Here is a 26,893-nt window from a genome sequence, read left to right as displayed (position 1 = left end):
ACACAATGAGGAAATAGAAGGCCAGCAAACAGGGAAGCACGAGTTGGTAATGAAGAGTGTTTCTTGGGTGCCGGAGAAAGGCAAGATAGGAAACAGGGCAATACTCGTGTTAATGCTGGGAGACCAGGATTTCTCAAACACCCCATTACAGCTCTGGCTGAAGGAGGAAATTTCATTATTAAAGCAACGGACTGGGTTAGACAGTTTTCAAAATGCCAAGCTTGTTGCTCTTGCTGCAGTCGTGCCCACCTGAGCAGCATTGGCAGTGCAAATGTTGCTGAACATGGGGACAAGGCCTGTGCAGCAGAGAAGCTGAGGTCCCTGTGCACATCACGCTTGGTCAAACTCCATGCCACTAATTGCCTGCATGCTGGACTGCAAGGGAATTCTCTTGCTTGGCTCTGCATCAGAAATTCGGAGATGGGGGCAGAGAAAGAAGTGTGCGTGGATATGCGTGCATGCGAGAGAGGGAGTGGGAATGGAAGCGAGGTGACGGCCTACAGTAGATCGCTTGATTTTATGCAGACAGGAGGCAGGGGTGGCCTGAAACAAGGATGTTTGCAAATGCAAAAATGCCCATTAGCTCTCACACCTCCACATTCTTCTCTCTCCGCCCCAAAACCACCACTGGCCAAACCTTGTGGAGATCACCTCTCCAGAATACACTTGCTCACTGTGCTGGCCAAAGGACTGGTCCCTTTAGCCCTGGGTTGTTGCTGTTATGCCTGTCTTCTTTTTCTCTCTCGCCCCACCTCCCCACCTTTATCACTAAGACATCAGGTAGTTCCCTGCTGTAAAGCCTAAGTTTCCTAACCCAGTGCAGAGTGCAGCAACACCCCCAGAGCTTGTCTATCACTACATATGACAGGTTCTTTCTGAAGCAAGTATTGGCAAAGTTGCAAAGGTATTGGACTAGATCTGTTCAGGATTCTGGAATGGGAATAACCTGGTTATCTTTAATTCATCTTGGGAGCTTAGGGCTCAGGGACTGCCCGCTCTATCTTGCAAAGTCCTGAAGACACCAGCAGCAGCCGCCAAGGATAAAGCTCTGCTGCCATCCTGTGGACTTTGTTGATCACTGCCATGTCCCCTTTTTCAGTCTCAGGCCAAGGCCCACACTATCACATTTCTGTTTAATATGTCTTTTGCCTCTGCATACAACCCATTCTCTCCTCGGTTTGTGGTGCACCTGAATGCAATGTGGAAATCTCCAATTAATCACCGTCCAAACTCAATCTAGAGTTACCAGCTTCAGGAAAAGCTAGGATCGTAATACCAACTTTGTATGATGAAGCCTGTAACCATTGAAGCCAATAAACACTGTTTACTATGTCACCCAGCTTGAAAGGGGAAACTGGTTAATTGGAGACTTCTCTGTCTTGTTTACATGAAAGGAGGAGAAATGGATTTGCTCATATTTTTTAAAAAGCTATTATCATGTGAATGTTCTTGTCTGACCATAGGAGTGCTAGCCTACTTTTGTCTTCCCTAAATTTGAATTGAGAATGCCTCAAGCAAAACATTGAGTGGTTTTTGTTTGACGTTCTGATTGGTATGCTTGTATGCTACCTCAATTGTATCTAGTAAAAGAGAAAGAGAAGATAAGACATTTATTGTGAATTTATTAGTAATTCAAAAAAAGTAGGAAAACAGTGGAAGTTATAAATAGCTCTGACTCTTTAAGTTATAGTAAATAAAGTTTAGAATAGAGCAAAAATTTGGTGTGCAAATAAACACGGTGATTGTCCAATATTTCAGTTATGGTTGATTAGCCTTAAGATTTTGGTATTGTAATTATAGAAACATACGTATTCAAAACTCTCTGCATTCCTTTTTCCCTTATGTCACCCATTTAAGACCTTATGAAAATGCACACATCTCCATCCCTATAGTGCTAAAAAAAAAAGGCTATTCCAACTTCCCTCTTAAATTTCTGGAGTTCAGCACCATGCCCTGAACATGGAGCTATTCCACTGTATAAATCACTTGCTGTCTCAAGGAAGGCACTTCCGGCGCGAGACAGCAACTATATTGTATTCCAATGTTATGGCTCAAAATTGCACAAGGACAGAGTTCATTAAAAGTTGCAACATGCTACTAAAAACATTCTTTTAAAGAAATTTTGAAAAAATAAATAAATAACCATGTTGCGAACTGTTGTGCGTCACTATGCAGTTTAAGGGTATCAGCATATCCAGAGCTCCTAATGCAAAAAAGTAATGAAGCACACATTTTATCATTTCATAAGACACAGGAGGTAAAAAGTGTCAATGTAAATCACCAGTCACGAACATATTTTGTAGAAAAACAGTTCATCTGCCAGACCCGTTTTCACTTGTATGTCTTCCTTAGTCATATAAACTCTATTCAAGCAGAGTAATTTTTTTAAAATAAATATCAGTCTGAAGGAGCAGGCAGAAATTCACCAGGTACTAGAACACTTCAGAATTCCCCCATGTGTACTTTTTCCACCCTTAAGGGCTACTCTTTTTGAAAATACCTTCCTGTGGCTTCAGTTTTCTTAGGTAAGTGCCTGATATATTGTCATAATTAAAGTTTCCTTATAAATAAGAAATGTAGAATAGATTGAAGGGGTGGGGATGTATGTTACCATGAATTTTCTCAGGGCAACAGAAATTCAGAGATTTGGTTGCATTCAAAAGCTACAGTCTCCCAGTTAGGTTTTGCTGAAAATGTGTTGGTGATGAGAACTGGCAGCTTTATCCAGGGCCATGCAAAGCTGGTAACAGACCCAGGCCAGATGGGAAATGAAGGCCCCATTTCAATAATCCTTACCAATGGGTCCCGCCTTTGCCTCTTAACAGGGGAACTTGGAAGTAGGCCCCTCAAAATTGTAGGCTCATGCCAGCTAGGCCACCCACCCCACCTCTGCCCTGGCTTTATCAGTTTATGTAAATGATAAAATATGCACATTACTTCAGCATCAAAAAAGCTGCAATTCGAGTTGTTTCAGCCCACGTGATAGGTAACTATTGGTACAGGTTTTTAAAATGGATGTTTTCAGAGTTTAATGTGACTTAATAAGCCTGTTCTGTAGCCCATATCACAAGTGTGGAATTGTTTTGTTGGGGTGTATTTCCCTGAAATATTTTGTTCATGTTGTTCTAGTGCATGATAACTATTCCACTAAACTGGTTTCCCCAATGAAAAGTTATCTTTGGATACTGAATTGTCCATGGTTGGGCTTCTGATGCCCGAGCACTAAAAAAGCCTTCTTCCCTCTTTAAAAAGGGCCTAATAGCACAGATCTGGGAAGCAGAGAAGGGCATTGTCCACTAGGATCCAAATGTAAATCAACTGGATGAGGTTCCTTCAGGCTCTGGGCCAGGACTGGGTAGCTTTGGATCAGAGTACACAAAGACCAGCTTCCCCCACATCGCAGTGTCTACCTGGAACCCATCGTCAGGCACCGGCTCCACAAGGAACTCCAAGCGGCAGGAAGACTCAGAAAGGGCGCCAGGCACGGTCAGCTCAGTCACCCGGTACTGGGGGGCATACGCCACCCCGATTGGGAGCAGGCGAGGTTCGGGACCACTGCCGCACGAGCCCCTGCGGTAGTGAACGCGGAAGCAGGTGGCCTTGCTGGGAGGATAGGTCCAGCGCAAAGTGAGGCTGAGGGAGAGCTCTCCAGCTGAAAGTCGTTGCCAACGGACATGGGCAACTTCTAAAGGCGACACTGGGATGGCAGCATCAGCGGATGGCAGCGGGCGCAAAGCAGTGGCATCCAGCACCTGTGAAGGAACACGCACAGGACAGACATAAAAACAGAGGTATGGGCCCCCCAAAGAAACAGGAGTGCGATGAAGGGAAATGGGTGAAGAGAGGCCTCTCCCACCTTATAAAAACCAGGCTGAATTGGGGCCACCAAGAATGCCAAGGACAAGGCAACCATCTGCCCAGGGATCAGGGGTAGCAAGAAGTTCTGGCCTGATCTTAGCAATCTTTGATTGCAAGGCCAGAACTGGTAAGAAAGAAACTGCGTCATCAAGACCACCTGGCCTGCTGTGGCAAAGCCTTGCAGCTGCAAAGGATAGATAGTATGTGAATCCGCAAGGGAGGGAGGAGGAGAACTCGCCAGAGAAACTTGGTTAAGAGAGTAGAAGGTGCCAACTTTCAAAAACAGGAGGATGTTTGCATTGCCTTCAGGCAGCCCCTGTGGGCATGGGGTAACAGTTTCCCAATCCCTGTTTTATGTCATAGCACCTTACTTAAAGAACAAGGGACAAAGACCTCCCTCCTTTCGGGCTTAGCAGGGCTGTGAGAGGCCCACAGAGAACCCAGCACTCTGGCAGCAGCCAATGGGGAAGCCGGCTGACCCATCCCTCCCTCCATTTCCACGAGGCTTCCCATCCTAGCCTCCACCGCTTACTCACCCAGATCCTGCCCAGGCGGCATGCAAAGGACACCTCATTCTGGCCAGAGTGGCGACGCGACACGGTCACTGAAAGTTGGTCCAGGAAGCAGTTCTGGAGCTCCAGCTCATAGCATCTGTTGAGGGGAACAGAGAGAGAGAATGTAAGCTGCCGGGGTCCTGTCAGTTTGCAGGGCACTGCAAAGCCCATCCCACACTGCCCGCAGCTCTTTGGTTCCCAGGCCCCAACACCGTCCCTGCCCGGCCCCATTATTATTTCATGCAGAGCCGTCAAAGATGGTTTACAAACCCAGAGAGTTTACAAACTACAATCCAACAAGAGGGGAAAGGCTGCCAGGCCACCACTAAAATGGTCAGTTCAAGGAGAAAGAAAGAAACAAAACAAACAAAACCCCAAGTCATGCATTCTGACAATCCCTTCTACTCACCGACTTTGCCAGTCATGTTCCCCGCCCAGTCCTGTCCCCCTAAGCAGCTGGGCAAGGTAATGGGGAGGTGTGCGGAGCAGGGAGGGTTTGTGCTTCCTTGGTTCTTCTGGGGGGCAAGAGGAGAGAAATGAGGGAGAGGCAGCGGACAGAACAGGGATCAGTCAATATCTGAAGCTATCGTTCACCCGGCCTCTGCTGCCCAACAGAGGGGGATCCACAAGCCCCCTTCCTCTGGGCAGTCAGAGTGAGAGCCCCCAAAGCAGGCCTGACGTTTCCTCACCCGACTCGCCGCTGGAGAAACAGGAACTTGACTGCCGCGTGGTGAACACCGGTGCAAAGCTCACGCCTTGGGAAGAGGCCTCGTGTTTATAAATTATGGCCAGGAACAGCCGGGGGGGTGCTGGCACCTGGAAGGAAAACAGCCTGGTGACCCCCGCCCCCCAAAGCCCCAGACAGACAGGAAGAGAGACAGAGAGAGAGGACACAGTCACGGCCAACTCTGGGCACTAGGCAGCCGCCACCTGCAAAAGGAAGGGGTTTAGGCATGCAAGGTGCAAAGGCTTCATTCTCACAGACACGCAGGAACACTGAGGATGGTAAGGGCGGATGCACAAAAGAGTTTGAGCCTTCCCCCATCACTGAGCTCACGGCTGGGCCCTGAAGATTCCAGGTCAGCCGCACTTTCTCAAATCCCCTTCTTTCCATGATGAAACAGCCCATGAAAACTCCTCTATCCCAGATGACAACATCCTGACTGTCTCAAACATTGTACTCCCTCCAAATCTGCTCCTTGCTTGGGGGAACCGAGCTCAGCCTCGCCACCACCAACCCCCAACTTGGCCAAATGCTTGTCAGGATCCCTGCAGAGGCAGGCAGGCAGTCACAGTCTCTAACTTTGCTCCACCTTTGAGAAGCAGCTCCCAGGAAAGCGGAACGTGGTCAGCGCTGGGACAGTGATGCGCCGTGACAGGGAAAAGACCTTTACAGTAGGTCTTCGTAAAGGCTTCTTAGTGGAAGCAAAGGCTGTGTAGCAGTTTCCCTGGATTAAGAAGAGAATGTGGGGAAAGCACTCAAGTTGAGAAAACAGTTAAGAGGGCAGGGGTTGGGCTGAATGATCCGCATCGCACACGCAGCCGCACGTCCACGATTCATGCCAACTGGGTACATGCAAGCCTGTCTTGCACACAGGTGCAGGCAACTGTGTTCATTACAGTGGTACGTCGGGTTAAGTACTTAATTCATTCCAGAGATCCGTTCTTAACCTGAAACTGTTCTTAACCTGAAGCACCGCTTTAGCTAATGGGGCCTCCCACTGCTGCCGCGCTGCCAGAGCACAATTTCTGTTCTCATCCTGAAGCAAAGTTCTTAACCCGAGGTACTATTTCTGGGTTAGCGGAGTCTGTAACCTGAAGCGTATGTAACCTGAAGCGTATGTAACCTGAAGCGTATGTAACCCGAGGTACCACTGCATATAGTCTGCAGGCTCTGCTCTCCTCTCCTCTGCCTGCTACCAGCTTTTTAAGGAAGTCCCTTTGCAAGAGCAGCACACACACACACACACACACCCCGATATGACTCCCGCATCCAATTAAAAAACCCTGCAGCCATCTCAACCATTGCTCACTTGGCTGTGACGTGATCTTCATTGGACGGGATGGTCCCTTCCAGCAGCAGGGAGCTGCCCCCACACCAGGCATCCTGCAGGCAGCTGCGCGTTCTCAGTTTGCCACTATTGGGATTCCAGAACAAAGCGTAAACTGGCTGGACCTCCTGAGCGCTCAGGTGGTACCAGGACTCCATCCTACTCTCCCGAAAAACCTCAGCGTACAGTGGCTGGACCTCCCGAGCACTCAGGTGGTACCAGGGCTCCATCCTACTCTCCTGAAAAAGAGAAAAAAAGCCGCTGGGAATTCAGCCTGGGCATGGCAACAAAACTGCCTTCCACCTTGAACGGGATTATTCTTGTGTTCCCTTAAGTCTCCAGAGCATATCTTTCCAACATGGCCAGGGAAAATGTATCTAAGAAGCTAGCATTACAGGTCAACGAAATCTTGCGTTCCACTGCTTCGTGCAAATTCCCATCTGGAAGCATCGGGCCTCTTACACTATTAGGAGCCTTCCTGGGCCAACTGGGAAGATAAGCCTCTTAAATACCTAATTAGCGAGCTGATTCTTTCCTTTGAAATAGTTCGGGACTTTCTTCCTGGTCCGCAAGCACTTAGGGGAGGGGGAGCATGCATTGGAAATGCTACACTTTTGCTATACTAGCCTGTCTTGTGAAAGGATCAGAAGCTTGCTTCCAAGGGGGTGTGCAAAGGAGTATGCTGTAAAATGGGGAGTTTCCCCGACACTCTGAAGCCCTGAGAAAAGCAGGGCTGAGATTGGCTGGAAGCCCCCAAAGTGGCGATGTCTTGCCTGATGCATGGCCCTTGAGGGAAGCGCTCTGTTAAGGTTTCATCGTGGCTCTCAATAGCTCCAATTAACCTCTGAAGGCGTGAGTACGTTAAAATCGAATGCCGCTGTTGAATCTTAAAAGGGTCCACAGTCCACGTTGCTTCTGTAGAAAGCTGCCTTATTCTGTATCAAGCCCTCTATGACTGGCAGCCCATATTCCAGGGTCTCGGGCAGAGTTTGCCCCCCTCACCCCCAATAACAAACATGCTTCTCAAAGACTGGCAGGGAAGAAAGTGACCAGGAGTTCGAGCGGAGGAAAGATTGGCAGGTTCTAAAAAGATCACATACACCTGCCTACCGTTTCGCCCTGGTTACAGCTGCCAATCATACCACCACCCCATCAGACACTGCTTTGAAGCAGAGGCTGGGGAATAGAAACACTATTTGGCTGCAGAAGGACTTGTTCAAGTAGAAAGAGAGCCGACCTTGGCTGGAAAGAAAACAGGAGGGCAGAGAAGCCCAGGGAGGAAAAGACCAGACCAGGTTTAAAAGGCCTGGGGGGTGGGGGTGGGGAATTCAGCTTGGAAACGAGTCACAGACTCAGCCGGCCAGCAAGAGGTGGAGGAAGCTATAGAGTTGTGTTCCTCATTCTCTGCAATTCAGGCTCCAGTGTTTTCCTGTGGGTGGAAAGGGACTTAAAGCTCAAGAGCCCTCCCGCAGAGCCCTCGACAGGAAAGACTGTGGGAAAATTAGCTCTGAAAGAGAGTGTCCCCGAAGGTTAAGAATCTGAGGCCTCTAGTCGCTGACACCTCAGGCAGATCAGCTGGGCTGGGGATACAGCCCGGTGAGCTATCCAGAAGGCCTTACTGGGTCTCCAGTCTGTATAGATCACATGCAGCAAGTTGTCGTTTCAAAGCAGAGGCTGGCGAGTCAAGCCGCAAAGGCTTAAAAGAGGCAGTTGTGCTTCTTCTGCCCAAAACTGCCCAATACTCTTACCTGCCCATTGTGGAAGTACCTCTTCCCCATCCCCAGGGAGAAAGAGGAACTGAAGGGAAGGGAGCCAATGCTGTGAGTGGGCAGCAGATCGGAGAGCAGGCCCCAGAATCTGCAAACAAGCAAGTGAGAAAGGAGTCGCGCTGAGAAGTCTTCCATGCCACTGTGCAAACCCCAAAGGAAACTCGGGACACTGCTGCACTGTTGTGGGGGCTTGTCAGAAAGACCCTCCCATAATAGGCCACAGGGGGCCTGACAATCCCAGGCAGTCAGGCAAAGTGAAGCCAAGCCAGGCAGGCCCTCCGGCAGAGTCCCCTCCCCTCCCAAAGCCCCTCCTCCTCCCTGCTGGATCTTACTTGTCCTCGTTGTTCAGAAAGTCGGTCGGGCCTAAGGTCTCATATACCCAGCCAGGTGCAAAAATGGCCGCCGAGAGGCCCTGCTCCCGAATCATGCGCAGGGACTGCAAGGACACAAGGGACGCCAAGTCACCATTTCCTCTTGTGGGGGGGCTCCGGAGTGTGGGCAGCCAAGGGGTGCTGGGAGGGTGGCAACTGCCCTGCCCCCTCCCTCTGTAACAGGGGAGCCAACCTATCCAGGGCAACAGCGGAGGCTTCACTCCGCCCACCCCAAGGCAACCACGACTGCCCTCTCCAGCTCTCAGTCACTGTGGGAAGTTCCAGCCCGGAACTGTGAGCCACAAGGGCAGCAAGCCTCCCACAAGCCCCAAAGCCTGCCTACCTTGTTTGTGTCAAAGCCGCTGCTCACCACATCCCCACGGCCGAACACGTCCACGCCCACGTAGATGTCTGCCCGGCGGTCGTCGGCCATCTCTCGCGTACGCAGCAGGTGCTCCTCCGTCCAGTTGTAGTTGGTGAAGAAACCATCACAGGCATCAAAGTAAATCCTGCATGAGCACGAGGAACAGAGGAACGTCTGGGATAGCTCAGATGGAAGAGTGCAAGGCTCTTAATCTCAGGGTTGTGGGTTCAAGCCCCACGTTGGGCAAAAGGTTCCTGCATTGCAGGGGGTTGGACCCCATGATCCTCATGGTCCCTTCCAACTCATTCTAGGACCATGAAGAGGGTCCCTTCGTGGCGTCCAGCAGGCCTAAGGCTTTACAGGCCCTTCCAGGTAGCTCTAGCTGGATGGATCCTAGCAGCCCAGGCCCAAGGGATGCTTCAGCTGTAGACCATGCACAGCTGACAAGGACCAGGGAAAATGCATTGTGAAAAATGGGGGAGAGAGAATTCCTGTCCCTTTCCAGGATACTTTCTACACTGCCTGGGGAAGGAGAGGAAAACTTGTGGCCCTTGGTTGTTGCTGGTCTGCAACTTCCATCATCCCTGTGCCCACTGACAATGCTGGCTGGGGCTGATGGGAGTTGGAGACCTGGAGATTCCCCATCTCTGCCACAGCACTAGAGACAAACCCCAAAAGGATACAGCCCCCTGAGTCAAGTTTGGTCTTCCAGCTAGATGGGATTTAGCAGGCATGATGTTTCCCTTGCTCAGCAATGCCTGTCGATCTCTCGCATCTTACCATTCGCTGAGGCCCATGCTTGGTTTTCTCGTTCTCTGTTACAATGTACTAGTGTGGTGTGTTTCTCAAACCTGGGTCCCCCGCAGTTGTTGGACTACAACTCCCATCATCCCTGACTGCTTGTCCTGTTAGGTAGGGATGATGGGAGTTGTAGTTGCAAGAACAGTTGGGGGCCCACATTTGAGAAACATTGCACTAGTGCATTGCAGCTCTTGGTTACAGTAGATCTTGGCTATTTTGTACCACACACAAGCTCCCCTCGGCAGGCCAAGTGTATCAGGGAGATGCTGCAGGGCAGGGGGCAGAGATTCTGTGGGGCTACCCTCAGGTTCAGATGTGCTGCCCTTCTTCCTCTGGCCCCCAGGGCAAGACCCACTGCCTGTAGAACAGGGAGGGGCATCACTCACCGGTTCTTCTCGTTCAGCTCGTTCTGCCACTTGAGCTCCCCGTTCTGCAGGACGCTGTCATACCACACCACCTGCCCTCCCGGCACAGCTCTGTGCACCTGGGCCGTCAGATAGCGCAAGAAGTGGACCAAGTTACGCGCTGCCGACACCTGCCATGAAAGAATTGCACCAATCAGCCAGCGCGACAGGTCCTTGGGAGGCCGTTGGTCCATCATTCAGCATGCCAAGTGATGTTATATGCATGCTGCCCAAAGCCAGGGAGACTGACACACCTCAGTTTGGGAAATATATATTTTCCAGGGGACAGGCAGCTGGGTACCAGCAGATACACAGAATTCATCAGAGGCCCAGAGTGGGGATGGAAAAGGAAGACTGGGAAAGGAGTGTTGGAGGAGAGGCCCCAGGAAATTTATGAAAGGGACAGGGGAGGAGAAATGACAAGGCAAGGAAGGTAAGAAGAGAACTGGAGAGAGGAAAGATGTTGGGGGGACAACTCTAAGGGGTGAGCCAGTAGGGCAACAGTGTGGACTAGCATGGGCAGGTAAAGGGAATCGCTGTGCTATAAGTAATTTGGGGAACAGGCAGCAGGGCTGGGCAATATAGCATCCAAAACCAGTTTGAAGTCCATATTGCGATATCAGTTTCATAATTTTTGACCTGGCGAGACATCACGAATCATGATGTGTATGCTATACGAAAATCACAATGTGGGGGGAAACCATGAAGCCAGCCAATGGCTATGCATAGCTCCATCCTTATTTCAGACATCATAATATATCAGTATATCATGATGTTCAGTGGGTGAAATATCAGGGGGTTGAAAACTAGGCATCGCCCAGCCCTAGCAGGCAGGCATAAAAATAGGAAAGGGGTTCTGCGACGTAAAGGGGGTTTTCAAGCCCTAGGGATAAGGGGCCTACCAGCCAGTCTCTGAAGGTAAGAGGCCACCTGGGGTTCTGAGGATCCTAGGGACCTAAAGGAAGAAATTCTGACGTGGGGATACATATCACAGCTGCATTGTGATACTGAGCATATCCCTAGGTATAGCCCCTTCTCCCCCTGAGCAATGCCAGGGACTTTAAGGAACACACATGCGGCCTGTGTATGGATGAACCCTAACTCCCCTCCTAGGCCAAGGTTGACAGGGGAGGGGAAATGTTGCTTGCTTACACTCAGAGGGTTCTCAATGTTGACCAGCCAACCATCAAAACGATAGAACTGCGCAATCGCAGCCAGCTGATCAGCCACGGCGCGGTACGCTTCCTCGCTTGCCAAGAAGGACTCACACATCTTTGCACCGTCTCCCGACTCTGTGATGAAGGTCCCTACAGGTAGGGAAGGAAACGCAAGGAAGAAACGGAGCGGCTTGTCTCCTGGACCATCCAAAACCTCTGTGCATCAGGAGAAGCGCAGAATCCTGGAGTTGGAAGGGTCCCGCGGGTCATCTAGCCCAACCCCCTGCAACACAAGAATTCTGCCCGCAGCCATCCCTGGGTAGGTGCAAACCACCAACCTTCTGGTTAACAGCCAAGCGCAGTGAGCCACTGTGCCACAGGAAGGCTTAAGAGCTGAGCCCTGAGGAACCTCCAGGGGGGAAAGAGGAATACCCAAAATACAAGCAATGTCAGAGGAGTCGGCAATTGCCTGTGCTTTGAAGCACGGCTATAAAGAGTGGAACAGCAACAGCAGCTGTTTGCAAAAACTCCCTGCATCTCCCAGAAAGCAGAGTGCTGTGGGAGATTAGCAGGAATGGAGGCTGTGGGTGGCCCCAGACTTTCAACAGCAGAGAACCTACGGCCCTGCAGAAGTTGTGGGACTCCAATTCCCATCAGCCCTAGAAAGCATGGCCAACGTTTCAGGGATGATGGGAGCTGGAATCCAGCAACAACATCTGCAGGGCCACAAGTTATCCACCCCTGATAAGTTGCAGCATGCGTCAAGAATGCAACTGATAGGAGGAAAGAAGTACCACCCACGGCAACTCCTGCCTCTTGCAACTCAGCAAAGGGGTGGAGTAAGGAAAGGACGACTTAGAGAGTGAGGCCCTCCCTCCCACAGGCCCCAAACACTATGTGTATCATATGCTCCAGGGGATGGCCCAGCGAAGATCACCTAGCATGAGGACTCCATTGCGGTGAGCGGCATTAGTCCAGACCACAGGTGGGATGGTAACGTTGCGATGACTGAAGTAAACAAATATGTCAATGTAGCACCAGTGGTAGAAGACAAAGGGGTCATCCACCGATGCGCCTTGGATGAACCTGCCAGAAGTAAGAGGAGAGAGCGAGAGAGCGCGCATTATACCCAACAGGGTACAATTAGACTCAGCATGGCAGATCTCATACAAAGTAGGTATGAATCATATTTCAGGTCCTATAATCTTGCTCAGAGGAACTAAACCAGTCCAAGCTGTTGCGATTTCCTGAAGCTAGGGTGGCCCAGCCACCACCCTCCCTCAAGAGAATCCAACAAGAAGTGAAATTCCCCTGGTTGCTTGCAGAAACCAGATCTACTTCCCTGATCTCTTTCCCTGCTCTTAATTTTGCACATTCTTAACCCACTGTAACTGGAGTGCAGGAAGGACTGAAAACACCACCCTGGTGGATGACCTCTGCCAGGAAGTGGACCTGGCTAGTATGACTGAACCTCTTAGTGACAGCGATATCCTTCTATGCTACGGTCGCGATCAGGATTGGTGGTGCTGCCTTTGTGGAAGAGTCCAAAGCACCCCTATATAAACATACTGCCAATGTTAACACATAGTTTGGGTCTGTGAACCAAGAAGCTAGCAGCTGAAATCTCATCTCACCTCTTCTTCTACTCTGCATGCACCACCTTCAATGCAGTGGTAATAATAAAGGTCATACATGGCCAATGTAGGGATCAATGAGCTAATGCAGTAGTTTCCAAACTTATTTCCCCCCGGATCACTTGAAAATATCTGAGGGTCTTGGTGGACCACTTAAATTGAATTTTCTGCCTGTTGTAACAATTGTAATGCACTGTGCTAGGTGCTAAATGATTTTTAATTGTATTTTTACAGACCAACTGCAGACCACCTGAATGAAGTTTGGGGACCCAGTTCAGGGGGCATTCAGTGCTAATCCTACTCAGAGCAGGATTAACTCTGTACGTGGGGCCACCCCCATCGTTCAGCCCAGACACTGAGATCCAGCACCGAGGGCCTTCTGGGGTTCCCTCATTGCGAGAAGTGAGGTTACAGGGAACCAGACAGAGGGCCTTCTCGGTAGGGGTACCCGCCCTGTGGAACACCCTCCCTTCAGATGTGAAGGAAATAAGCAGCTATCTTCTCTTTAAAAGACATCTGAAGGCAGCCCTGTTTAGGGAAGTTTTTAATATTTAATGCTGTTTTGTTTTTAACACTTGATTGGAAGCCGCCCAGAGTGGCTGGGGAAACTCAGCCAGATGAGCGGGGTATAAATAAATTATTATTATTATTATTATTATTATTATTATTATTATTATTATTATTATATTACTAGCACTTACGGACCTTGACATAGCTTTGGTCACAAATCCCAGTGATCAAATTCAGAGACTTCTGGTGGAGGTTTTTCTGAGCATTAGCAAGGAGGCATGAGGCCTTGTTGCCAAATTCATAGGATGAGCTATGCAAATAAGCAAGGGCCTTGCAGTTGCAATCAGTTTCTAGCAGTTGCTGCTTTGCCCATGTTGTTTTTAGTGCCTCTAAGGAGCTGGCTGATCCCATATGTCAATATTCAGCATCTGTTGCTTTAAGACCAAAGACACCACCCTCTGGTGCTGTTATCTTTTGCACCAATACGCTCCCCTATCGCAATGTCCACAGAGCATAGACTTCATCGTGTCCCCCAGCATGGGGTACTTATATCCAGGCTGACAAAATAACATTTTAAAGCTTGTTTTAAACATAATTAACAGGGGGGGGCATTTATTTCAATGGGTTTACTCTGAGTAGGACTTGGTTGCACGCAACCCCAAGTATGTGAAACATTTTAAACATCCAAAGTGTGATTTAGAACTAATATTGGTACAAGTTAATCACTCTTCAGATCCATGTGGCTGCAACCAAGGCAAACTCAGCCAAGACCAGATTGAGCCAATTCTGGTTAGTTTGGCAAAAAGAGAATTATTGTTTCTGAATCTGGAAGCTCTCCCCTTTCAGCATCTGCCCCAGTTCCAACCTGTCTTCCAGGTAACCTCCCTTCATATCATGGCACACCAGCGTGCGGGGCCTACGGCTGTTGAAAGGAGGCTCATGCTTGGCCAGTGGCTCTGTGGACACGTTGAAAGCATCATCACTAGTGGGCTTCCAGGAGAGCAGCTCTTCCAAGCCAGAGAGGTAGAAGCTGATTGGCTCAGTGGTCTTTGTGTCGTACTGCCTAGCTGGGAGGAATAAAGGCAGACTGTGAATACCTACAATCGCAGAGTGGTGATAATCATGGCTCTTCACCCAACACCAAGTCTTACCAGGGAGAGGACTGGGGGCGAAATTGACCACCCGGTGGAGAACGGATGTTCTTTGGCTCTCCATATCCAACTGCAAGCTGAAAATAAGAAAAAAGGAATGAGAGAAAAAACAACAATCCTATTTGGGAACCCTCTATTCTGTGCCCCTTCCCCTGCCATCCAAAAAGCCCACTGTACTGAGGAAGGACTTCTTAAAAGAAGCCAGGCGTACATATTTATATACACACATTTACAAATGCATTTTTAAAAGGAACAAATAATGTATGCTTGGCTGCAAAATAAATCCGTACAAAAAAGACACATAAAACCAAACATAATAAGGCCAGGAATTCAAAGCAGTAAATTAAAATAAGTCTAACAAAGTCAAGGTTCCTTTGTTGTTGGGACCATCCTGGTCACTTCAACCGAAAAGGAAATAAAAGTATTCTCTGCTTACTGTACAGAATATGCAGAGGTACACCATTAAAATACAGCAATAACAACAAGTTTAGCACAAGAAACCTAGGTATCATAGAACCTTAGAAGCCTGAGAAAACAAGGATATCTGACCCTGAAAAGACAGCAGTGTAGGCACCAAGAAAGCATCTCTGGGAGGAAATTCCATGGAGAGGGTGCCACCACTAAGAAGGCCCTCTCCCAGGCTGCCACCCAGCTCACTTCAAGCAATGGAGGACTTCTCTCAATGATCTCAACACACAGCCAAGCTGATGTCAGAACAGGCATTCCTCCAGGAACACAGATCCCATACCATAAAGGACTTTAAGACGTAAGCATCGACACTTTGAATTGTGCTGAGAAATGGACTGGTAACATATGCCATCACATGGATGGGAGTCCTGGGGCCCTCCAGATGTTGTCAGACTCCAACTCCACCATCCCCAGCTATGACAGTTGGGGTCCATCATCTGGAGTTACCCAACCCTGCCCTGGCAGCTTCAGGTTTCCTTTTCTAGCCTAAGGACTGGGCACAATCCACAGGAGGAACACTGGCCAACCAGCACTCCAGCTGGTGTTTCTGCACAGCCCCAACCTCACCACCACCCTGTCCCACCCCATCCAGGCTAGCTGCAAGGATGCTGGCATCCAGAAGGGCAGCTCCATCCCACTGCTCCAGCCATAACTGACACCTGTGGCCATGCATGCCCAGGAGGAATTGGAAACATAAGCAGTGATCTGCTGGGCATTTGTAGCGCCTAAAGAACATGGTGGAGGGGTGGCACCAGACTGCAAAGTAATAACAAACAAAAGGTGAGAGATACAAGTTGATTATGCAAGCCTAATGTCTGCCCAGCCCTGATCTTTTAACCATTTTGAAGGGCTGGTGGCCATCCCATTTTTTGAGTGATGTTCTGTTCAAGGGGGTGGCTTTGAAAAGTTGGGAGCTGCGGGCTTCTCTTCTTTCAGAGCCTGGAAGAGGTTTACCCAAGTGAAAAAAGCCCAATGACAAGTTTGTTGCCATCAAAAGGAGACAAGAGAAGTATTGACATTGTGATAAACCAACCAGCAGTTGGCTAGGAAATGCAGCTCTTTGTCACTAGGCAGGGCTGCAGCATCAAACCTATTTCCAGACCTGGGATATTATGGCTGCAATCCTATACGGACTAACTTGGGAGCAAGTCCCATGAACTCAATGGAACTTTATGAGTGATGCAAGCGCACACACAGAGACAGAGAGAGAGAGAGAGAGAGATTCTCCAGTTCATTTTCCTGGTTGATCTACTTTGAATGAGTCAGTTTGGAGGCGGCAGCTCTGATACTCCCAGTGCTGGAGGGCAAGGCATTGCTGGTACAAGTGCAGCATCCTGCCAAACAAGTGCTCCTTCCCTACCATATCAGATCCCAGGTTCCTATGAAGACTGTGAGCTAAGCCCTGCTGGATCAGCTCAATGGCCCATCGAGTCCATCCTCCTGTTCTCAGATGCTCACAGGGAACCTGCAAGCGCAAGCCTGAGCAGAACGGCTCTTCCCAGCAATGGACAATTCGGAGGCATACTGTCTCCAGTAGCCTTCCTAGGCAATCCAATCAGATGGGCTGGGTACAAATAATTAAAAATATATATATATTTATTTCTGGCTAGCAGCCACTGACAGCCTTTTCCTCCATAAACTTGCAATTCAATTAAGAACAAGGTGAGCTACTGTCCGGCCTAGAACTGAGCTTCTGCAGCTCTAGGAAACTTAGGGAACTTCCCAATGACAATGTTTTGAGGAAACCATGCAGGACAGGCACAGCTTTCGCTTGCATTGCACCCAAGTTTATCACCTTCCAGGACCGCTTTGCATCCCCAGCCACAAGCTGCCCACCAACAGTAACAGCAGCAGCATCTTCACCAGGGTGGGGAGCCTTCAAGCTTGTGGGTAGTTGTTGGGTTCAAGTTTCGGGTTTTTTTACTAGAACCCCAAAGGTCCCCCAAGCCTTCCCCTCACCACCGAAGAAGCCCCGTCCCTTCTTGCACGGGCTGCAAGTTCTCTTCCAGAAGAGGCTGGGACTCTGAGGGAGCGCACGGGCCTGTTGTGCAGCCCAGGCTCCTGCTTCTCGCAATGGTCAGCCGGGAGCTTCTCTGACAGAAGTCCGGCTTGGGGGCGGGGGGCGACACAGGCCCTCCTGGCTTTTACTCGGAAAGGGAGGCAGCTGCCTGCGCGCCTGAAGCGGGGAAGCAGAGGCTCCGGCGGTTGCCCCCCTTTGCAAACAGGCAGCCTCCCCACCAGCAACCCCTGCCCCTCGCGGCGACGGCTCCCAGGACGCGCCTTACCCCAGCCCGGGCCTGAAGCGCCCCTTGGCCGGCCTCGGTTCCTCTGAACCTCCATGGCTCTCGTCGTCGGCTCGCTTGGCTCCTCTCCTCCCTCCTCCGTCCTGCTCCCTTCCCTCCATCTCCCTCTCTGTCTCTCTCTCTCTGCGCCTTCCTCCTACGTCCCCCGTCACATGGAGGCAGAGGGCGGCCGGGATCCGGCCAATCCCCGCAGCAGATCCAGCCGCTGCAACTCCCTGCCACCAGGCGCCCGGGCAGCCCCGGCATCGGGCGGGCAGCCCCGTCTGCGGAGCGGGAGGAGGCAGCGCATCCGCGGTGGGAGGGAGTCTGCCAGGGTCGCCGGCGGCGCCTGGGCTTTCCCGGCCTGCGCTGGTAAAGAAAGTCGACGGAAGTGCTTCTCGGGGCTGGTGCTTCCCACCCACCCGCTAGAAGCCACGCCTTTGGCGCGAAAGTTCCCTTGAGACTAGCTGTGGCGTGTGAAGAGTCGGAAAGGGGAACGCGCTCTGCACATTCTCAGAGGCGCTGTCTTCCGCTTCGCAAAACATTTTCAGGGACTGAAGAGTGAGCGTTTTTCCTAACGCGCGGGAGGCGAGGAGAGAGAGCCAGTGGTTTCAACATAACTCTCTGCTTCCAGACTTTCCATCCAGGTGTGCTTCCTACAGTTCAATAGATAAATTGACCACAAACTTCCCACCCTTTCCTCGAGCACCCAGCCAGCAGGTCTCGCTCATGGTCCGTCCGCGACAGGTAGCCGAACCTCGTTCCTTCACCATCGCTTTTACAGGTAATCTGACCCATGCGGCGTTGTGTTTTGCGACAGTTAACTGAAGAAAATACTGTAATCCCAGAAGCTCAGAACAGCAGGATCAACTTTATATACATCCATGCACAGGGATACACACTGTACATTCCCCCTTGATAGATTTAGCAGGGTGTTGGATACCTGCACCCTCCTCAACAACCCTTTGGCATCCACCACCACAACAAAACCTGGTTTTGTAGGTTCCTTGAAAGAAGTCAAATATGTGGAAAACAAAAACAACCGTAAGACAGAATCTCCCTGCTAATTGGCAGGCAAAAACAGCAATGTGTCAGGAGCCAAAACAATATACAGTACATTGGACAGGGGAGAATTAAATTACCTGTAAGTTATACTGTGGCAGTTTGCTTACCCAGAAATATCCTGTTAGGGGACTACTTGGTTATGGCTGGGGCAACCCAGCCAGATGGGTGGGGAATTGTTGTTATTGTAATAATAATAGAAGCAAATGTGGTGTGATTTTGGGGGTGGGGGTACACAACTGAGATGCTTTTTCTTCTAAATTGAGGAGGGCAACCAAAATGGTCAAAGGCCTGGAAATGATGCCTTATGAGGAACGGCTAAGGGAGCTGGGCATGTTTAGCCTGGAGAAGAGGAGGTTAAGGGGTGATATGATAGCCATGTTCAAATATATCAAAGGATGTCACATAGAGGAGGGAGAAAGGTTGTTTTCTGCTGCTCCAGAGAAGCGGACATGGAGCAATGGATCCAAACTACAAGAAAGAAGATTCCACCTAAACATTAGGAAGAACTTCCTGACAGTGGGAGCTGTTTGACAGTGGAATTTGCTGCCAAGGAGTGTGGTGGAGTCTCCTTCTTTGGAGGTCTTTAAGCAGAGGCTTGACAACCATATGTCAGGAGTGCTCTGATGGTGTTTCCTGCTTAGCAGGGGGTTGGACTCGATGGCCCTTGTGGTCTCTTCGAACTCTATGATTCTATGAGGAACATGGGAAAGTGAAAGAAAGGTATTTCTTTGCTATCACATGGTGAAAGTGATGGACAGCAGCAGCATGCAAGGCCAAGGAGTTTGGGGGAGGGGGCTCTGGGTGCCCTGTGGTTGGACTGTTATTCACTGTTACTGTGGTGCCTCAAGTTAAGAACTCAATGCGTTCCGGAGGTCCATTCTTAACCTGAAACTGTTCTTAACCTGAGGTACCACTTTAGCTAATGGGGCCTCCCGCTACTGCCGCGCGATTTCTGTTCTCATCCTGAAGCAAAGTTCTTAACCCGAGGTACCATTTCTGGGTTAGCAGAGTCTGCAACCTGAAGCGTCTGTAACCTGAGGTACCACTGTATTACCTCACTCCTGGCTGTGTCATTCTAACGTTCTGTTCCTAGCACTGTTGATTTCAGTGTCAGTTTATCCTACAAACCGTCTTCTGCATACTGCCATTCTATTGTCATTCCATTCTGAACACTATCATTCAGATTTAATTCTTCTCCAGATAGGGGTTTTTTTCCAGGCTGGGAATTGTCATTTCACAGTTATTTCCACCTCTGAAGACATTCCATTGTTCTTATTTGGACACCGCCCCCCCCCCACCGCCCCGCTTTGAGGACTGTCATTCTGTTCTGAGCAATTAATCTCATCATCCACCCTTGTGACCCTAAAGCTGTTATGTTCCGTAAAGACCCTTATTTTTTTGTGTATGTGTTTCTTCTCGTACCTCCTAGCACTTTTATACCGCTTCTAGTTTTCACGTTTCCCTTTTATGCTCAGATGTCTGTCCCTCTAATAATTCTGCTTCCCCTTTTGGTACAGGATGGTGAAACCTTTTTCAAAAGTACTGCAATGTACTTTCAAAGAGTCCTTAACAAACACATCCTCTTTTACCCTGGAAATGGTGGGGAGGTCACCCTGTAAGCCAACTTAAAGGGGCTTGGCAGAGCCCCTGCTTTCCCACCGAAACTGAATCTACCCTAAAATATTCCAGCAGTTTAGCAGCTGCCACAATTTTCTGAATTACGGTAACTGGTGCTGGAAGTCTCCTGGAGGGGAGAGATCTGACTGAGATGCCTGAGCCACTGTTCTCCTATCTGCCCTCCCAACTCTGCTGCTCACTGCCTTTCTGTAGCATCATTCATGCAACTAAATCTCAAGACTCTATGCCTCCTTCAGTCATGTATTATTTTCTTTCTTTTTGACACTTCAGATGGTCCTTAACATATCTCATTCTTGTCTGCCACCTTGTGAGGCCTATGCTGGTAAAGGCAGCCTGTACACAGTGGTGTAGCGTGGGTTGTCAGCACCCAGGGCAAGGCAAGTATTTTGCACCCCCTAACCCGTGGATTTGCGCCCCCTAACCCTAACCCCCAGATGTTGCGCCCGGTGCGGCCGGCCCCCCCTGCACCCCCCACGCTACGCCACTGCCTGTACATACTTCTGTTTGTTTATTTAAAGTATTAGGACAGGACAGAACATTACAGCAGTGGTTTAGCATGGGTTGGCAGCACCTGGAGCCACGCAGAAGGGGTGAGTGGAAGGGAGTGAAACAGATGGAGTACACATGTGCATTCATCTGCCTAATGGACCCAGGAGATTGCAGCCATAGAGATAAGAAAAGAAAAGTCATTCCGTTGTCTGGAGAGGTCACTTCCTGGTTCACATGGAAATGCCGTTTTCAACGGAGTCCAGTGGCAGAAGCATTCCAGCACAAGATGTTGAAACTAACAATTTTGCACCCAGGGCAACTGCCCCACGCTATGCTACCGCATTGCAGTCAACTTAATTTTAAAAGTATGCTATTTTGATTAAGACTTGTACATTTATAGCATCTACATTTATAGCAGCTACTTTCTCACTTGCTATAGAACTGCATTCCCCAACTAGAGGTCCTCAGGATGCATTAGACTACAACTCCCATCCGCCCCAGCCAGCATGTGCTGATGGGAGCTTTCGTCTGAAGCATCTGGAGGCCTCCAGGGTGGTCAAGGCTCCTGTTCTAAGACACCAGTTCTAGGAAATCACAGTTAATCCAGTCAAAAGATCTCCCTCTGTCTTCCTAGTAGAGGCACAGCATAGACTTCAAAAAGTGTTGCAACTTGGCTCCAGCTGAAAACTGAGGGACTTGATAAGTAAAAAATATAGGTTCTCTGTTGACAGGAACTTGCTTATGAAACTGACGCAACAGCCTAACCTCTGTACTTCTGGAGAATAGGCTTTGAGAAACACAAGATGAAACATCTTACTCCACAAAGGAAGGAAGGAAGGAAGGAAGGAAGACTGAAAGACCCAAAGAAAGAAAGAAAGAAAGAGAATTGCCTCATTTGTGTATAAGATTTCTTATCTGCCCTTTACCATAAGGTACCAGGGCAGGCTACAGCGATATGCAGTTATAAAAACAGATGAAACTATTACCAGCATAAAACCGTTCCAGGTTGAGCAGAACAATATCAATTCAATTCAGCAAAAAAGGTGGGTCCTACAGAACAGAACACCTTAGTGGTTCAAAGGCAAGGGTAAAGAAGCACATCTTAAGCGCCCACTGAAAACTGTATCATTAGATGCCAGGTGTACGTCTGTGAGGAGGGAGTTCCACAGTTTGGGGGCTGCTACAGAACTCCCTCTCCGCCATTCCCTGCATTTCAGAGGGGGGTGGGACTACCAAGGGAGCTGCTTCTGCCACCCAGACAGAGTCAAATATTCAGACTGACAAATAGATGTGCCTTTCTCACCTAACTTTCCCACTCCCTGGGTCTTACACCTCTTGTTTGGCTTCATTCCCCATTGCTCAACTGTTGATTCAGATAGCTTTCTGTCATTGGTTTCAGTTCCTGCTTGGGCAATGCTTGCATTTGTTTCGCCAAATAGCAAAGTCTGGTTTTCCCAGTAGTGATGTATGGAAGTGAGAGCTGGACCATAAAGAAGGCTGATCGCTGAAGAATTGATGCTTTTGAATTATGGTGCTGGAGGAGACTCAGGAAGATCAAACCTATCCATTCTTAAGGAAATCAGCCCTGAGTGCTCACTGGAAGGACAGATCCTGAAGCTGAGGCTCCAATACTTTGGCCACCTCATGAGAAGACTTCCTGGAAAAGACCCGGAAGCTGGGAAAGTTTGAGGGCACAAGGAGAAGAGGACGAGATGGTTGGAAAGTGTTCTCGAAGCTGCTAACATGAGTTTGACCAAGCTGCGGGAGGCAGTGGAAGACAAGAGTGCCTGGTGTGCTCTGGTCCATAGGGTCTGGTCCATGGAGTCACAAAGAGTTGGACACGACTAAATGACTAAACAACAACAAACCCTGTAGATGGCCTACCTTCTTTGCCCTGTGAGCTTATGCTTTGAAGGGCCATGGCTAGTTTCCATGCAAAAGATGCCAGGTCTACTCTGCATCTCCTAGTGGAAAGGAGAGAGGTCCTGGTCTGAAACTGCAGAGAACTGCTGCTAGTCAGTGTAGGCAAAGGTCTGACCCAGTCCAAGGCAGCTTCCCTCTGTATAGGAGAACCCAGGGCTGCTTCCTTCTCTCTGACAGGTCCTCTCCCAAAGACTCTCCTCATGTCAACATTTAGAACTGGGTTGGTGCAAACTGATCTCAGACCCTGACTTGTTCCTCTACAACTAACAACCCGAGCATGGTCCCTTTCCCAGAAAATGGATCCTTTCTTCTCCTGAATTCTACCTTTAAGCATATTCAGCAGGTTGCAAAGAGGATCGCTACACCTCCTTCAATGTGTCCCAATGAGAGTTACAGGACACCCCTTCTTGGCCCTCCATCCCTTTGGCCCTTTACCTCTTGGTTGCTGATTTTGCCGGTCACAGACAGAGGCTTCTCAACTGCTGCCACCGCAACACCTCCTCACCTCAATGCCACCCATGGCTAATGCCACTTTAATAAAACATGTGGGCAGAGGGGAGGGTTGGAGGGAGGAGCCGGCTGCACAGCTCTTGTTCTTTCCAAACCTTAAACCTTAAACTCTGTGCCTTGCTTTACCTCCACCTGCCACAGGGACAGAAGCTAATTTAGAATAAGAGAGCATCTCCAGTCTGCTAATGTGATTTGTCTATGTAAAGCTTGTATGCAAGCTTCTTTGTAAAGTTGCTTCTCTCATAGGCTATGATTTTTGAGCCTTGCTATATCCTGAGCCTGCCCTGGTTTCTGTTCATTGCACTATGCCATGGATGCAAGCTCAGTCCTGTCGTTGGAAGCTGGCTGCAGAGCAAGGAGCCCTGATGCTCAGTCAACGCTCTGGGCTTGTCCTAGTCCCGAGGTTGAGATCGCAGCAAGCAAAAGAGAGTGATTAACCGAGAAGGGTGTTACGGTGCCCCATGGAACTGCTGTCCATGAGGCATAATATAAGCCTTGTCATGCGCTAAAATGCTCACTTCATAACTCAGCCATTTGGGGGCTGGCCTGTGGAGAGCTGGGGCTGATGGTCTCCTGCACCGCACAACACCTGGTCAGTAGGGTGTAGTTCCCACCTGCTCCTTCAGCAGAGAAAGTGCACAGATACCTTCACCCTGGCTCTTCCTTATTGCCAACCCTAGCAGGCAACGCTTGAGCCTGTTTTTCCTCAGATCCCCACGTAACTCCCTGGAACATGGACTGATGGTGCCATGTAAAACTACAGATTTTGCTCATGGGAAATGAGTCAGGGCAGTCATGTTTGCACGATTTGGGAGCTGCCCCAGACAGAAATTGGGGAGCAACTGCTACAAACAAAGTGATGTTGTGTTCATCAACACTTTGCATGTAATCACTACGGCTGCCCGACGTCTGGAGCTGGGAAGGAGTTATTAAAAGACTTAAGTAAAGCTGAGAAGATTCCTCTTCTTGACACGCAGTTTATAGTTATTGTCTTTCTATGGGCTGCAGATGCCTCTGGGCTGGTTCTTTCAGAAGCAAACGACTGTATTTTCTTACAATTGCTTCCCAGGAGGCCACTCAAGACAACTGAAGTTTTTATCATTATGCAGCCTGCTTGGGCTATGATTAGTTCGATCAGCTTAGGCATGTTTTTCCCATACCACCAGAACTGGTTGGATCTGGGGAAGTAATAACGTTGATGTCACCAAATGCAGTGGAATATAGGACTCGTCATCCAATAAAATCATGCCATCCTTTTCCTGAAAACTCTTCTTGCAGGCAAATATTGCACAAGTGACTGTACAAATGCTACTCAAAACTACCAAGCTACTCAGGCTGTTGTTGTTTTTTAAGGGATACAGTATTAAGTTCTGGGTAGCTTGTGCACTCTGCCTTCTCTTAGTGACAGAATGTTCCAGGCAGATTTAAAGAGTAACCTGACCTTTTGGACAGAAAAAATACAGAATATATATTGTGGAATTATCTTTAGTTCTGACATTATGAAGATACATGAGCGCATTGGTCTGAGACCCGTGTCCTGAAAACCTGTGTACAGTCCAATCTATGCCACAGATACATTTCTGGTCTTGACTCATATGTGGCTCTGCTCTTTCAGCCATTGTTTCCCATAATTAAAATGTAAATAATGGTGACTTCACATGATACGTCTCAAGATCTCATTGTGAGAACAAGCCCAATAAATAGCGCAAGGAAGTTCTGTAGAAATGACTGTGGTAGTTCAGGCCTAACCAGCTCTCTCAGCCTAGGAGGAAAAATGGTTTCGTCCCTTTTCTTTTGTAATGTTTCTGACAAATGTTTATTCCGTCACCTCCCTTAGGAGAGTTTAGAACAGTACTGGCTGGGGCTGATAGGAGCTGTAGTCCAAAACATCTGGAGGGCACCAGCTTCATGAAGGATAATTTAGGAAGAATTTGGAGTGGGAGGGGAACAGACCTTGGAGCCAGATGTTCATTCGGTCTCTGGAGGCCTCAAACCTTTCTCCTTGGAAACCTCTGGATTCTACATTCTGGTGTCTTCTACCCCTAGGCTGTGGTAGACAATGGTCATCTATTCTGGGGAGTATATGTTTGTGTCCTGTGGGTGGGAGAGGCCCCTGTGGCATCCATGCCATAACTGTGTGTTTACTATTGATGTTTCCCATGCATGGCTGATGTGAAGGCAACATCAGCAAGTGACATGGTGATTGGTGGGTGCTTTTGTGGCCCCATGTTTTGTTTCCAGAGCTACGACTGAAGATGCTGTTGCTGTAAGTACACTGATGCCCCTTTCAAGACCTTGAGCTCTGCATGCAAAGGTCTGCAGAGGGATAGCAGGAGGCATGTTGTCCAAGGCAGGGCCAGAAGCACTGTCCTGCCCCGTGCCTTTTCAACACATGCAATGTACAGTGGTACCTCTGGTTACAAACTTAATTCATTCCAGAAGTCCGTTTTTAACCTGAAACCATTCTTAACCTGAGGTACCACTTTAGCTAATGGGGCCTCCCGCTGCCGCACATTTTCTGTTCTCATCCTGAGGTAAAGTTCTTAACCCGAGGTACTACTTCCGGGTTAGCGGAGTCTGTAACCCGAGGTGTTTGTAACCCGAGGTACCACTGTATATCTGAATAAGATCTGAAAGAGACTTGGGTTATACTAGCAGTCTTCCCAGCACATCTTTGGCATTGTGGGGGACAAAGGATTTCCTTGGTAGAGGAGGAAGGCAGTATATGGTCCAGATCAGGAAACCAGCAGAATTTTTATTATTTTTAAAAAGTAGAGTGTTTACGCCACGGGTAGGCAAACTAGGGGCCGGATCCGGACAACCGCCTTCTAAATCCGGCTTGCGGACAGTCCGGGAATCAGCATGTTTTTACATGAGTAGAATGTGTCCTTTTATTTAAAATGCACCTCTGTGTTATTTGTGGGGCCTTCCTGCTGTTTTTACATGACTAGAATGTGTCTTTCTATTTAAAATGCATCTCTGGGTTATTTGTGGGGCATAGGAATTTGTTCATTTTTCTTCCCAAAATATGGTCCGGCCCCCCACAATGTCTGAGGAACAGTGGACCGGCCCCCTGCTGAAAAAGTTTGCTGACCCCTGCTTTACGTGATAGGGAGCAAAGCACCCAGTTTAAAATAACAAAAAGAGATACATGAAAAGCAAGGGCCTCAAACAGAACAGCAAGCATTTGCTGGTCCATTTGTAGCATTGCGCATTTGGAGGGCAAAAGTGCTGCAAGAAGACATCCAGTGAAAAGCCCTGGGCAATGCTAGTAACTGCTGGCAAAGGTAACATCATTTGCAACAAGATAAATTGGAAAAGCCAGGAGCAATTTGAGGTGTATCCAAGCATCTTTCCAAGATCACCTTGGCTAAAAGAAAAATTAGCACCCATCTGGGAAAAGCATGTCTCTCTGATGCCAAGAATGGGGGGAGGAATAAGAACAAGCACTGCTATTCCAGACAGAGAACGTGAGGGTTATGAGGATGCAGAAAGGGCAGCTTTGCATTCCTCGTTCTTGCTGTGATGATGGTGACATATCTTCCCAATAAAGAGCACCAAAAGGCACCCCTCTTGTTACACCTAATTTGAGAAGCAGTACAAAAACAATCCAGTGTGGCAAGTGTAGTTTTAGAGAAAGGCTTCTATTAAGACACTGGAAAGTGGATGATGAAGCTAGTTTAAGATCTTGGTTCGCCAGGACCAAAATAACAAAATGAGGAGGAAGCTTAGCAAGCCCCCTAAACTCAAGAGTTGAAATGCTAATTGGATTTAAAAAGTCTGCCATAACGCTTTAAGGTCCAAGACACAGCTACGTTAGGATCCAAACATAAATGCTGCAGTCGAGAGGCAGTACTGCTAAAAAGAGCTGTATCTGCCTTAACTCAGCCAGCA

At 48.9% G+C, this 26,893-nt stretch overlaps 1 protein-coding gene and 1 long non-coding RNA gene across 7 annotated transcripts in view; one reads left to right on the top strand and one right to left on the bottom strand.

The window, feature by feature from the left end:
* Window positions 1–1,604: 1,604 nt before the first annotated feature.
* Window positions 1,605–23,001, bottom strand: ENGASE (endo-beta-N-acetylglucosaminidase). 5 transcript variants are annotated; one of them, XM_083430280.1, is made up of 14 exons: window positions 22,925–23,001; window positions 14,625–14,701; window positions 14,339–14,540; window positions 12,267–12,415; window positions 11,325–11,479; window positions 10,155–10,303; window positions 8,947–9,112; window positions 8,565–8,668; window positions 8,212–8,320; window positions 6,446–6,702; window positions 5,102–5,244; window positions 4,822–4,927; window positions 4,395–4,509; window positions 1,605–3,752 (listed from the first exon to the last, which is right to left on the bottom strand). In XM_083430280.1, the coding sequence occupies exons 2-14, from the start codon at window positions 14,686–14,688 to the stop codon at window positions 3,315–3,317; spliced, it is 2,157 nt and encodes a 718-aa protein (XP_083286406.1). In that variant the 5' UTR covers window positions 14,689–14,701; window positions 22,925–23,001; the 3' UTR covers window positions 1,605–3,314. The 5 variants fall into 5 exon arrangements, with proteins under 5 accessions (XP_083286406.1, XP_083286402.1, XP_083286404.1 ...); XM_083430276.1 differs by lacking the exon at window positions 22,925–23,001 and adding an exon at window positions 17,378–17,750 and having other exon boundaries at window positions 14,339–14,536; XM_083430278.1 differs by lacking the exon at window positions 22,925–23,001 and adding an exon at window positions 17,378–17,740.
* Window positions 17,911–26,893, top strand: part of LOC310672722 — a 19,995-nt gene continuing 11,012 nt past the window's right edge. Inside the window, exon 1 of one of the 2 annotated variants that reach the window (XR_014508741.1) lies at window positions 17,911–18,021. This is a non-coding gene — a long non-coding RNA (uncharacterized lncRNA). Of the gene's footprint in view, window positions 18,159–26,893 lie in introns of both variants that reach the window. The other variant, XR_014508742.1, reaches the window with a different exon arrangement.

The sequence above is a fragment of the Podarcis tiliguerta genome (genome assembly GCF_965153285.1).
Source record: "Podarcis tiliguerta genome assembly, chromosome: 2".
In the NCBI taxonomy this organism is placed as follows: domain Eukaryota; kingdom Metazoa; phylum Chordata; class Lepidosauria; order Squamata; family Lacertidae; genus Podarcis; species Podarcis tiliguerta.
This window is presented reverse-complemented; position numbering and strand designations above follow the sequence as displayed.

Excerpts from the sequence above, each read along its gene's own strand:
- ENGASE (XM_083430276.1), bottom strand. The coding sequence starts at position 17,641 with ATGCCGGGGCTGCCCGGGCGCCTGGTGGCAGGGAGTTGCAGCGGCTGG. Across the intron at positions 14,537-14,624 it reads CGCCCCCAGTCCTCTCCCTG|GCAGTACGACACAAAGACCA; the intron begins GTAAGACTTGGT and ends CCTCCCAGCTAG. Across the intron at positions 6,703-8,211 it reads GGTACTTCCACAATGGGCAG|GAGAGTAGGATGGAGCCCTG; the intron begins GTAAGAGTATTG and ends TCTCTTTTTCAG.